Source organism: Petaurus breviceps, unplaced genomic scaffold (genome assembly GCF_028583685.1).
Source record: "Petaurus breviceps papuanus isolate PSGF00001 unplaced genomic scaffold, PetGlider_PUasm1.0 151, whole genome shotgun sequence".
In the NCBI taxonomy this organism is placed as follows: Eukaryota; Metazoa; Chordata; class Mammalia; order Diprotodontia; family Petauridae; genus Petaurus; species Petaurus breviceps.
This window is the reverse complement of record NW_027185712.1, coordinates 17,158,955-17,171,562: the sequence shown is the minus strand read 5'-3', so window position 1 is coordinate 17,171,562 and position 12,608 is coordinate 17,158,955. Positions and strand designations below refer to the sequence as shown.

General features: G+C 40.4%; 1 protein-coding gene across 3 annotated transcripts in view; it reads right to left on the bottom strand.

Annotated features, from left to right (window-relative positions):
• The window catches only part of PLEKHG4B (pleckstrin homology and RhoGEF domain containing G4B), a 210,556-nt gene that overhangs the window by 15,741 nt on the left and 182,207 nt on the right, over nt 1–12,608 (bottom strand). For all 3 annotated transcript variants that reach the window (XM_069075981.1, XM_069075982.1, XM_069075984.1), the window contains exons 16-18: nt 6,537–6,626; nt 6,182–6,406; nt 2,533–2,703 (exon numbers count right to left, since the gene is read on the bottom strand). In XM_069075981.1, coding sequence (XP_068932082.1) covers nt 2,533–2,703; nt 6,182–6,406; nt 6,537–6,626 — 486 coding nt within the window. The remainder of the gene's footprint in view (nt 1–2,532; nt 2,704–6,181; nt 6,407–6,536; nt 6,627–12,608) is intronic.

Genomic DNA, 12,608 nt, shown 5'->3' with positions numbered 1-12,608 from the left:
TTCCTTCCTTCCTTCCTTCCTTCCTTCCTTCCTTCCTTCCTTCCCTTCCTCCCTCCCTCCCTCCCTCCCTTCCTTCCTTCCTTCCTTTTTTTTTTTTGCTTTTTTTGGAGGGGGGAAGGCAGGACAATTGGAGTTAAGTGACTTGCCCAAGGTCACATGGCTAGTAATGTTAAGTGTCTGAGGTTAAATTTGAACTCAGAACATCCTGACTCCAGGGTCGTACTCTATTCACTGCGCCACCTAACCACCCCTCCATGCATTTTCACTAGCTATCCCTGGTGCCTGAAATATTCTCCTTCACCTCTGCCTCCTGGCTTCTTTGAAGAATCAGCTCAAATACCACCTTCTGCAAGAGGCCTTTTCCAATCTCCACTCCACCTCTTCCCCCAAGCACTCCACTGCTACTACCTTCCCTATGGGATTTTTGTTGTTGTTTTTCAGTCATTTCTGACTCTTTATGGTTCCACTGAGGGTTTTCTTGGCAAAGATACTAGAGTCATTTGCGCTTTCCTTCTCCAGCTCATTTTACAGAGACTGAGAAGCCAAGGTTAAGTGACTTGCCCAGGGTCACACAGCTAGTAAGTGTCTAAGGCTGATTTGAACTCAGGCTCTCCTGACTCTAGGCCTGGCACTCTAGCCACTGGACCACCTAGCTGCCTTAAGATTAAGATTACCTTCTGCTTATATCCTGCATGCACAATTGTTTTTTTGCATGTGAGCTCCTTGAGGGCAGGAATCATGCTTTGGCTTTTCTTTGTACCCTGGCACATAGTAAGCACTTAGTGAATCCTTTCTGACTGATTAATATGTCTTGTCAAAAGCCAGTTAAGGGCAGGTCGGACAGAAGCAAAGGGTGAGGTGACCATGATGTTGGGATACAATTATTCTAGTCTAGTGCTTGGCCCTGAATAAATACTTGTTAGGTGACGGACTGATCTTTCCCCTTCTCCCTTCCATTTCATGACAGTCAGGACTCTGATTACTTTGTTATTTACTAGATGGCAAATTCCTAGATGGTGCAGCGGATGGAGTGCCAGACCCAGAATCAGAAAACCTGAATTCAAATCCGACTTTAGACTGACCTCAGACCCTGTTTGCTTCAGTTTCCTCATCTATAAAACGAACTGGAGAAGGAAATGGCAAACCACTCCAGTGTGCTTGCCAAGAAAACCCCAAATAGAGTCATGGAGTGTCAGACATAACTTAAATAACAACAATAACAATAACAAAAATCTCATAGGAAAGGCCCTAGCAGTGGAGTGCTGGGGGTAGAGGTAGAGGGGAAACTGGGGAAAACCTCTTGCAGAAGATAAGATTTGACCTGAGTCTTCAAAGTGACCCTGGGCTAGTCGCTTAACCCTGTTTGCCTCAGTTACCTCATTTGTAAAATAAGCAGGAGAAGGAAATGGCAAACCACTCCAGTGTCTTTGCCAAGAAAACCCCAAAATGGGATCCTGGAGGGTCAGACATGACTAAAACAACACCACCAACACCTTCCTAGTTATTGCTGTGTTTTGGATTAATTAAGCTTCTGTGAAGCACTTTGCCAGGGTCATTCACACTTGGGGATATTCTGATCCCAGGAACGCAGGCTCCCATTACAGTGCTATCCCCCCAGACTATCCTGTCTTCTGATGGAAAAACACTAAAACCTAATATTTCTTGCACACTGAAAGAAGAGGTTTTGCTGTGGCACTCTCTGAAGTACTAAATTGTTATAAATACATCCCAACTTGGAGAGTAGGTGCTGTATATGTGACAATGTTATGTTTTCATTTTTTAAAAACACTTCCTCTATAATTTATAGTCTTAGACAACTGTCTAGAGCACTAAGAGGTTAAGTGACTTCGGTAGGGTCACACAACCAGTATGTGTTAGGGTGAACCAAGGTCTTCCTGATTCCAAGACTAGTTCTCTATCTAACACACCATGCTGCTTCCTGTGTCCTCGCTTGTGTTCCTAATTGAAGGCAGGTGGTCAGAAGCTCCGAGCTAAAGGGGACTGGACATTCACAGTTAGTTTGGCCCAACTTGCAGGAGCTTCAGTACTGCCAAGTGTGCTGAGGGGCGTGGTTCAGACAGCTGCTCACTGCCTAAAGAGTCCTCATCACCATAATAGAAATGCAAAATAGAATTATTTGCTCAGGAAACATCTGGCTTCCAGTGAGTCCCATTTAGCAAGACATCTCAGTGCATCATATAAATAAATACCAGTGGTACAGGGATGATGAACACCTCTGGGGAGTAAAGCTGAGTTCACAGTGGTATGAGGTTTTTGGAAAAATCAGGTAATGGTTGTGAAGGAATTACACAGTGAGATGTAAAAATACTATGATGTTGCTCTCAATTTCATTCCATGAAGTTCAGTTTTTGTGCTTTTTTTCTTTTCCTCACTTACATGTAATTTACGGAATTAGAAAACCAAGAAAGCTGTGAGCTCTTTTTAATCCAGAAATAATTACCAACTAACCCCATTCAAAAACCTGTACATTCTGTGCAAAACACTGTGCATTGTGCCCCTGTTTGTTTTTACCTTGAATGACTGTTTGTACATGTAAATATCATATCCGCCATCGATCTTCTTGGTCTTGCTAAACAAGATAAGATCCTCAAAAAGGAAGACATGTCTCAGATATTTTTTCCTTCCGCAACAAACAATAAATTCATCCTGACATCTCAGCTGCCCTTGTTCTTTTAAATTCACCTAGAGAGAGAAAGAAAAACGTTTTAAAGAGATAATAGAGATCTTGTTTGATCTGAATTAAGTCAAGGGTATTTTTACACTGGTGTCATTCTTCACCTTTAAACATCCCTTTAGCCATGCAAAATTCAAGGGTGTAGGAAGAGGTACAAGCTTCTCGCTTAAAAAACAAATGTGAAAAGATCATTTTAACATGTAATTGGAGGGAAAAATTAAAATATATATGTATAAAAAAGGAAAATGCATCTGGACAATATTTTTTAAAAATTCAACAATTCATTTTAAAGTACTGATTATACACCAAGATTGGTGCTGGTTGCTGAGGATACAAACATAAAAAATGACAATCTCTGTCCTCAACCTCTTCCTCAATTGTAAAGTGGGGGATCATAATAGCACTTACTTCCCAGTCTTGTTGTAAGGATCAAATGAGGTCATATTTGTAAAGCATTTAGCACTGTCCCTGGCACATAGTAGGTGTTATATAAAAGCTAGCTATTATTATTTTTAGTTTACTGTCTAATCGGGAGAATAGGATGTGTGTATAAATATGTATGACAGATTAAATGAAAAGAGTTCTGAAGAATTTTAAGAAATTTGAGAAAATTTTGTTGTTTCTTCTTTTACAACATGACTAATATGGAAATGTTTTACATGATTGTTTATATGTAACTTGTATCAAATTGATTACCATCTGAAGGGGGAGGGAGGCAAAGAAGAGAGAGGAGAAAATTTGGAACTCAATATTTTATAAACAAATAATGTTAAAATTATCTCTACATGTAATTAGAAAAAAATGAAATACTATTTAAAAGGGAAAAAAAAAGAAATTTGAGGAAGATATCAAATTACATGCCTCTCAAGGAGGGAGGGAGAGAATATGGAACTCAAAAAAAATTTTTTAAAGTATGTTAAAAGGGCGGCTAGGTGGCGCAAGGAGTAAAGCGCCAGCCCCGGAGTCAGGAGGACCCAAGTTTGGTTCCGGCCTCAGACACTTACCACACACACACACACACACACACACACACACACACACACACACACACACACAAACTAGCCGTGTAAGCTTGGGCAAGTTACTTAACCCCAATTGCCCTCCAAAAGGCAAAAAAAAAGGATGTTAAAAATTTTTGTTCACAATGTAATCTAAAATAAAATAAAAATTGAATATTTTTTTAAAAAGAAATCTGACAAAGGAAAGATGCAGGGCTGAGGACTGGGGAAAATGTATAAAAAAAAAACTTCATGGGAGAAGGTTCACCTGAGTTAGGCTTTGATGAAAAAGAGATTAATTTGAACAGTGAGCTATGGATGCAGGGCTTTCCAGGTAGGAGGATGGCCTACATGAATATACAGAGGCAGGTAAAGGGTATAACAAAGTCCAGGAACAGCTAATAGTCCAATTTGGCTGGAACAGAGGATATGAGAAAGGAGGAAATGTGATTGTCAAATTTGTTGGAGCCAAATTGAGAGGGGTTTTAAATGTCAGACAAATAATAATAATAGTAATACCTAGAATTTATGGTAACTCCTATGCACCAGACACTGTACTAAGTACTTTACAAATATTTTTATTTTGATCTCACAACAATCCTGCAAAGTAGGTGCTATTATTATTATTCACATTTTACATTTGGGGAAACTGAGACAGAGATTAAATGACTCAAAATCATTGTAAGTGTCTGAGGCCAGATTTGAACTCAGGTCTTCCTGACTCCAGACCTGGTGCTTTTTCCATTCACCACCTAGCTGCCCAAGGTAACCCAGTAAGTGACAGAAGCCCACACAGTCTGAAGCCAGGTGAGGCCAAGTCCTTTTTGCTTTTCACTGAACCTTGTTGTCTCTCTTTTTCAGCAGCTACATACGACACAGAAGGGTCTGAAGACTCTCTAATTTTGGGAGATATCCTGGAGAGTCACAGAGGTTTTGATGTTGGTCCAGCATCAGACAAATTGGAATGGAAAAGTTTCTAAAATTTGTTGGAAAATTGTAAAAAAAACCAAACAACCCAATGATTCTGCAAAGACCAAAAAAAAAAAAATTGTATAATCCTCTGAGGAAGACACTTTTCATCTCAGACTGCTAGAATAGTGACATTACCAAACTGTGGCATCCATCACATCAGCCCTGTGGGATGAGTGACTAGAAATGTATTATGCTTTTTAAAATGATTCCAAGACCTGCTAACAAATTCCTGTGAACAAGAGTTCAGCCACATTGGAGTGTCTGACCTAGAAGGAACCTGAAAGAAAATTTAGTCTAAACCCTTTATTTTACCAATAAGGAAACTGAGACCTGGGGAGATAAAGTATGCCAGGAGCATTCAAAAAACCTGTTGACTTGATGCCTTTTCCAGCTCTAAGATTTAGCAAAAAGGGCTTAGTGTATAAAATCAGGATGAGATAGAGCTCCTTGAGAACAGGGACTGTACTGTCCTTCACTTTTCTCTTATCCACAGGGATTGGCACAATGCCTGGCACACAGGAGGTGTTTAAGAAGTGCTGTTGGATGGATTGATTGGTGTATACTCTCTGCTACTGGTCATTTAATTTCAATGAACCTTAGTTTTCTCTTCTGTGAAATGGGTATATCTGCACTGCTTACCTTGTAGGGTTGTAATGAGGAAAGCACTTCGCCAACTTTATAGCACTATGCAATTGAGGTAGTATTACTATAATTATTCTTATTCCTGTGTGACTACAACTGTGAGGTACATTTTAAAACACTCAAGTGAGCTGAACTTAGCTGGTTCATTTGATAATGATGATTTAATTTGCTAACAAGCTTTGGTGTGACTGGATTTTGCAACTTGAATGACCAAATGACACAATACTCATTGTCTGCTATGCCCATCCCTAAGTTGGTTAAGTGTTTAGTGCACAAATGCCTGCAGCACACCGGAGGATTTATGGAAGGACAAGGACAATAGTCACACACAATGAGAAGGTGTGGAGGTTCTAAATCTCCACCAGTGGAAGAGGGCAGTGCCCACATCAATGACATCACGTGTCCTTTGTGGGACTGACAGCACAGCAGAGGGGCTGACCGCTAGAGAGGAGCAATGAAGAATAGCATGCCAGGCTTCTGGTTTGCTTTACTTCTGGCTCCCTTTAAACATTACCCATCAAAAGCTGCCAGAATCACAGAAGCTGAGGGTTGGAAGGGACCACTCAGCAGCCATCCAATCCAATCAATACCTGAAAGGAATCTTCAGTTCTAGAACTTTTCTCCCATTCCCCTTCTTTCTCAAACCCAGAGTGGCAGATTGGAGCAGATGATTAGGTTTGGACATACGTGAATGTAATTTCTTTCCTCACTTTCCCACACTCCAGCAAAGCCTGGAAAGGGACAAATATTTAGCCAGATGGCACTTCTTTGGTCACTCCCTTTATCAAGGTCAGGAGAGAGAGACTTCCCACTGACTTACCACATGGTTATACAAAGGTTGTCAGTAGGAAGCAAAGAGAGAGAGAATGCTTACATCACACCCCCGGATGGCATCCATGGCCAGCAAGTCATTCCCATGGCGAAGCTGGAATTTGACCATCTCCTCAGCCGCTCGGAGGTCACTGAGCTCCTGCTCCTGAGTCTTCGTGCATTCTTTGATCATGTCCTTTAGCAGTAGGGCATATTTGCTCATCCTCTGGATGGGTTTAAGCAGGTAGGAGGCTAGGTCCATCTTATCACCCAGGTCTTGCTGCTTGTTCTAAGAAAATGTCAAAAGCGTGAAGACAGTGGTTAGTTCCACAGCTGGCAATTCAGGGCCACTAAAACATCCATCACTCACTGACATTGGGTGTAGGCTTCACTGAATGGAGTAATGGAAATATAATTACCTTAAAGAAGGCATTCCCATGGCTGCTAAGCAAAGCATCAGATTGTGGTTTGTTTTTGCTGTATAGTGCATACATCCCAAATTGTTCTTCCTGAAAAAGAAGAGGAAATATAATTTTTATTTTTTTTTGGTGGAGTCAATAAACATTTACATCCATACAAAACATATCTGTGTCTGAACTGGAAATGGACTAGGTTTTTTTCTGTGACTGGGGGAAAGAACTCTCATCACTGTCCCGTGAAATCCTCTAGGTGGTGGTCTTGGTTTAGATGCATTTAAGAGTGGAACTTCAAGCCCTTTGCAAGTTTTTGTTCTCAGTGGTTCATCTTAACATTTCATTTAAAAATGCCCCAGGCATCCCAAATTGAGCAGGAGAGCTTTGGAAGCCATCCACTTACCATTGCATACACAGTTCCAAGAACTCTAGCATTCTTCTTAAACAATGGACATGGGAAAAACAGGGAAAATACAGTACTTGTGACTTAGTGGGGAAGTCAGGGAAGAGAAACTAGTGGTTTATGATGAAAACTTTGACTGATGGATTGATTACAGAGTCCTCTAAAAACAAAAATTCACATTGTTATTTGTGATTATTATGTAATACAGAAATTGCAATTTGTGGACAATAGTGGTATTTTTGATGAGCTGAAAGGATTTTACAAAGGGGATCTTATTGATCTAACACTTATTATTAGTGGATTCATGTGTATGATAATAGTATATCTTGGTTAATATAGGATGAGCCAAGAATTTATCGCCCCCTGCCCCGAATGCTTATTTCTTTTGTATCTTTCTATTGAACCTAGTGGGGCAGCTGGTACACTGGACCTGGAGTCAGGAACACTTATCTTCCTGAGTTCATATCTCAGACAGATACTTACTAGCTCTGTGACCCTGGGCAAGTCACCTAACTCTGTTTGCCTCAGTTTCCTCGTCTGTAAAATGATCTAGAGGAAGAAATGCTAAACCATTCCAGTATCTTTGCCAAGAAAACTACAAATGGAGTCGCAGAGTCAGACAGGACAGAAAAATGAGTAAACAACAAATAGCACCTGGTACAGACACAAGTTGAAAAGCTATGTTAATTAGTTTAGTGAAAAACATGATATTGTACAAAATGAGATTATGTGGGGCAAACTGAGTCCATACTCTCAGTGCTATAAATGCGTTAGCAGTTGAATGATATCACAGGAAGGTTTGTGACTTTGCAGTAGGGTTTGGCCATAATCCATTAATGCTGTTATTACAAAATGATGTTGGATCAGTCTCATATGGGGGCACACACGCATGGTGCTTGGCACAGAAGGGACACTGTGTACGTAGCAGCTGGTTAAGTAACATTCCCTATTCTGAGGTGATAGAGAGGAGATTCACAGCAAGTTCCTACAACATAGCTCACTGTGGCACCTATGTCACGAGAGGATGAGTCTCTTTAGAAACAGAGTGTATTCCTTAGAACATTTTGTCCTCAGAAAAAAATGATACTGCTTTTCAAAAGGGTTAAAATAAAAGAAGCGTAAGCCCATATGAGAAGACACTCGTGCTCCATTCTCTTATTAGGGAAGAATCCTAGGACTTCTATTGTTTTTCTCTCAGTGGGGGTATACGATGAACTAATTCTTATTGTGAATCTGGACCCTTCCTGGATTTGGAAAAACCCTCTTCTTAGGCATAGTATTATAATTGATTTGGCCAGCTAAGTGGTACAGTGGATAGGACATTAGGCCTGGAGTTAGGAGGACTCATCTTCCTGAGTTAGCCACTTACTAGCTGTGTGACCCTGGGCAAGTCACTTAACCTTGTTTGCCTCAGTTTCCTCATCTGTAAAATGAACAGGAGAAGAAAATGATGAACAACTCTAGTATCTCTGACAAGAATACCCCAAATGGGGTCATGAAGAGTCAGACACAACTGAAATAACTGAACAACAACAAAATATCTGATTCAGAGTAGTTGCTACACATGAGGAGAGATGGGGAGCTGGTGTCTTGAGAGTCTTCTTTAGGGAAAATCATCGTTCTATTCAGCACAAAGCTTTATAATTTGGAAAATGGGCCCAAGAACTCACAGTACAAAATCTTATCACCCCATAACCCAATCTGATGGTGTGGCCAAGTGGGCTATGCTTGAGGATGGTTTGTAGTGTATGAGGTATGACAATGAAGTGACATACCTGGCTGCAGGTGAGATGTTTGTTAAGTGCTTAGTACGGTGCCCTGCCCATAGCAGGTGCTACATAAATGTCTTACTCCCTTTCCTTTTCAAACAAATATATGAAAATTCATACATCCAAGTGAAAGTTGTTTTTCAAAGGGGACTGTTGTCCTTGGAAAACTTCCTACCTTTTCTTCTGCTGCTGCTATTACTCAAAATACCTCTGAGGCTTGGTCTTTGGCAGTTGCCTTCAGAGTTTGTGGTGGCTTCTTTACAATACACTCCAACATGTAAGAGGAGATTTGATTTTTGTTAGAGGCCCCAAATTAATGGGGTCAAATCAGGCTGGCCCAGTGCAGAGTTCAGTGGCTCTGGATCTAGAAGACCTGTGTTCAAATCCTACCACTGATGTCTATTACTTGTGTGTGAGCTTGAGATCCCAATCTCTCTAGGCCTCAGATTCTTCTACTTTAAAATGATGGGGTTGGATTATCTCCCTCCCTCCCTCCCTCACTCCCTCTCTCCCTCTCTCTCTGTCTGTCTCACTACATATATAGACCCTTCTAACACCAGATCTATGTTCCTATAAGCTTCCGATTAAGGTAGATGACCAAGTTTGCTAGTGTGTCTTTGTTTTAAAAACAAAACACAAACACATCATGGATATAAAATTAAGAGGTCGATTTTCTTGTGGGCCTTCAAAACTGACTGAAGACCATTTCTATTTTTTCCCCTAAGTTTTCAGGGAGAGCATACTATCTCAGCAGCTTGTATCTATTTGTTGAGGCTAAATACATATTTGTAAAGGCAGAATAATCAGCAAATATTCAATATTAAATTCCAGAACCAGTGCTCTGCTTAAATTTATTCTGAAAGATGATCATTTGTAAGAACTTATGTGTGTCAGCTGCTCATAATTAGCTAAGTCTAGAGTTCTGTGGCAAAAGATGTCAAGGAATTCAAACATATTTTAATTTATTCAAAGGCATCAATGATTTATAAGTGGACTGTCTTGTTTAAAACCATCTAGGGATATCTACCTTATAATTGGGGCCCCTCCACTAATAGTGTGATCTCAGACAAGTCATTTAACTTGGTCTATGAAAAGAGAAAGCCTCAGAGAGGTTTCCTCCTGTTCTGTGACTTGATGAAAGAAGTCATTCAGTCTGTCCATTACAATGATTAACTTTGATAATTACTTTTTTATTTTTATTTTATTTTATTTTTTGCTTTTTGGAGGGAAATAGGGGTTAAATGAATTGCCCAAAGTCACATGGCTAGTAAGTGTGTCAAGTGTCTGAGGCCCAATTTGAACTCAGGTCCTCCTGACTCCAGGGCCAGTGCTCTATTCACTGTGCCACCTAGCCACCCCTTAACTTGGATAATTACAAACAAAATATTTTTTTGTTTGTTTGGTTTTTGTGTGTGTGTGTATGGGGGGGGCAATTGAGGTTAAGTGACTTGCCCAGGGTTACACAGCTAGTAAGTGTCAAGCATCTGAGGCCAGATTTGAACTCAGGTGCTCCTGATTGCAGGGCTGGAAGCCAAATCTTAATCAACAAGTGTGATTATTGTTTTTTCCCTGCGGGATGTGAATTTTTCCTCTTTGGTTAGAACACATAATAAACTTTGCTAGATCTCCCAAAGCATGAACCTAAATCCCATTCTCAGTATATATCATAGAATCACAAATAGGAGTGAGGCACTTCTAAGGAGAGTTTTGCACAGTTTAAAAAAAAATGGTTTATCGTCTAGAGAAGTATAAATTACACTGTGGATAATTAATTTGTCGTTTATTTATCTGATTTGTTTAAATTCATTCAAATGGATTTTGGGGAGGTCAAATTCCAAATAGGAATATAACCTATAACTATTGGAATATGCAATTAGAGTTTGAATTTAGAGGCTGAGTCCAATCATGTCATTTTAGGCATGGAGGGGTCAACTGATTTGCTTAGAGTCACACAGTAGCAAGTGTCTGAAGTAAGATACAATCCCCAGTCTTTCACGCGCCAAGTTCAATGTTCTATCTACTATATCACAATTTGGAACTAAAGTAAGAGTCATGGATTTGGAGGTGGATGGGACCTCAGAGGACACCAATTTACTCTCATTTTACAGCTAGTGGCACAGAAGATAGGGAGCTAGGCCTGGAGTCAGGAGTTAAACCCTAGTTTAAATCCAGCCTCAGACTAGCTAGTTGTGTGACCCTGGGCAAGTCACTCAATCCCAATTGCCTCAGTTTCCTCATCTAAAAAATGAGCTGGAGAAGGAAATGGAAAACTGCTTTGGTATCTTTGCCAAGAAAACCCCAAATGTGGTCATGGAGAGATGGACATGACTGAAATGACAACACACATTTTACAGATGAGGAAACTGAGGTCTAAAGAAGTGGAATAATTTATCCACTGTCACATAGGTGTAGGCCCTGATGCCCTCACATCTGGACTTTTGCAATAGGCTGCTAGCTGGTCTCCCCACCACAAGGCTCTCCTCACTCCAGTTCATCCTTCACTCAGCTGTCAAAGTGATCTTCCTAAAGCATGGATCTCACTATGTGACCTTCAGTAGCTTCCCTATCACCTCCAAGATCAAATATAAAATTCTGTGTCATTCAAAGTGACTCCCCCACCTGTCCAGTCTTCTTACTACCCCTACCTCCCACATAGTCTAGCACCATCTTGCTGCTCTTCAAACAAGACACTCTTTCTGACCGGGCATTTTCTCCTGCCAACCCTCACGCTTGGAAAGCTCTCCCTTGTGGCTTCCCTGGTTTCCTTCAAATGCCAGCAAAAATTGCACCTTCTGTAGGAAGCCTTTCCCAATCCTCCATCATGCTGGTACCATCCCTCTGTCAATTATTTCCAATTTGTCTTGCAGAGAGCTTGTCTTTACACAGCTGCTTGAATGTTGTCTCACCCATCAGATTGTCAGCTTCTTGAGAGCAGCAACTCTTTTTGACCTTTCCTTATATCCCCAATGCTTATCGAAGTGTTTGACACATGGTAGGTGCTTAATAAATATTTATTGATTGACTGAAATAGGCAATGTGTAGCATCACTATCATTTCAGCTAGGGTCCTCTGATTCCAAATGCAGTGTTCTTGTCTCTGCCCCTTTGTGATTCCCACTCCCCAAGCACTTAAAAATACAGTTTGGTTAATGCTCACAGTGGTTCTCAGTCACGTTTGCATAAAGCAGTTTCTCAATAGACATTTATTGATTTGATTTGATTCCCAGTAAATGCCAAGACTGCTTAGGACCTACCTCTAAAATCACTTACACCTGATGATGGGGAAATGAATTCCAAATTTCACATTAAACAGTCTAAATTCTGCCCTTGGGAGGAAGCCTGTATTCATCGAGGAAATAAAAGGAGCTACCGCTGCAGCACTATATCTATTTTTATAACCAAATGTCTTATTTGTCAGCCCTCAAGGGCAGGGGTTTGAGGTCTGATTCTTATTTTATTCGAGTCTGTAGCCGGGTTTACACAGTGTAATGAAGTTGAGAACTGAGCATACATCTAGACACTTCTCACTCCAGATTCGGAGTAATTTATTAATTATTCGGGTAATTCAAGAAATGTGAAATCTACCTGGTGACTGAGGCTAGGTAGAAGGCATATTTCTGAGGTTTGGTTCACAATGTATATATTTGATTTCTTGGAGAAAGAATAATGAAACGTGGTAATTATCATTGCCAAATTTTCATTATTGATTCTCAGACACAAGATGGAATTTTCCCCCAGGTGTATGGCTAAGTGAGCCAACAGCTCTCTTCTTGGCCCTTGATGGGCCATGCTGTCTCTATGGTCAAAGAAGTTAGGTAGGAATAATACCATTCAGTTCTGTGGATTATCATATATACAGAGAGAAGTCATTTATTACCATTTGTGAAAAAAACCCACCTGATTAACA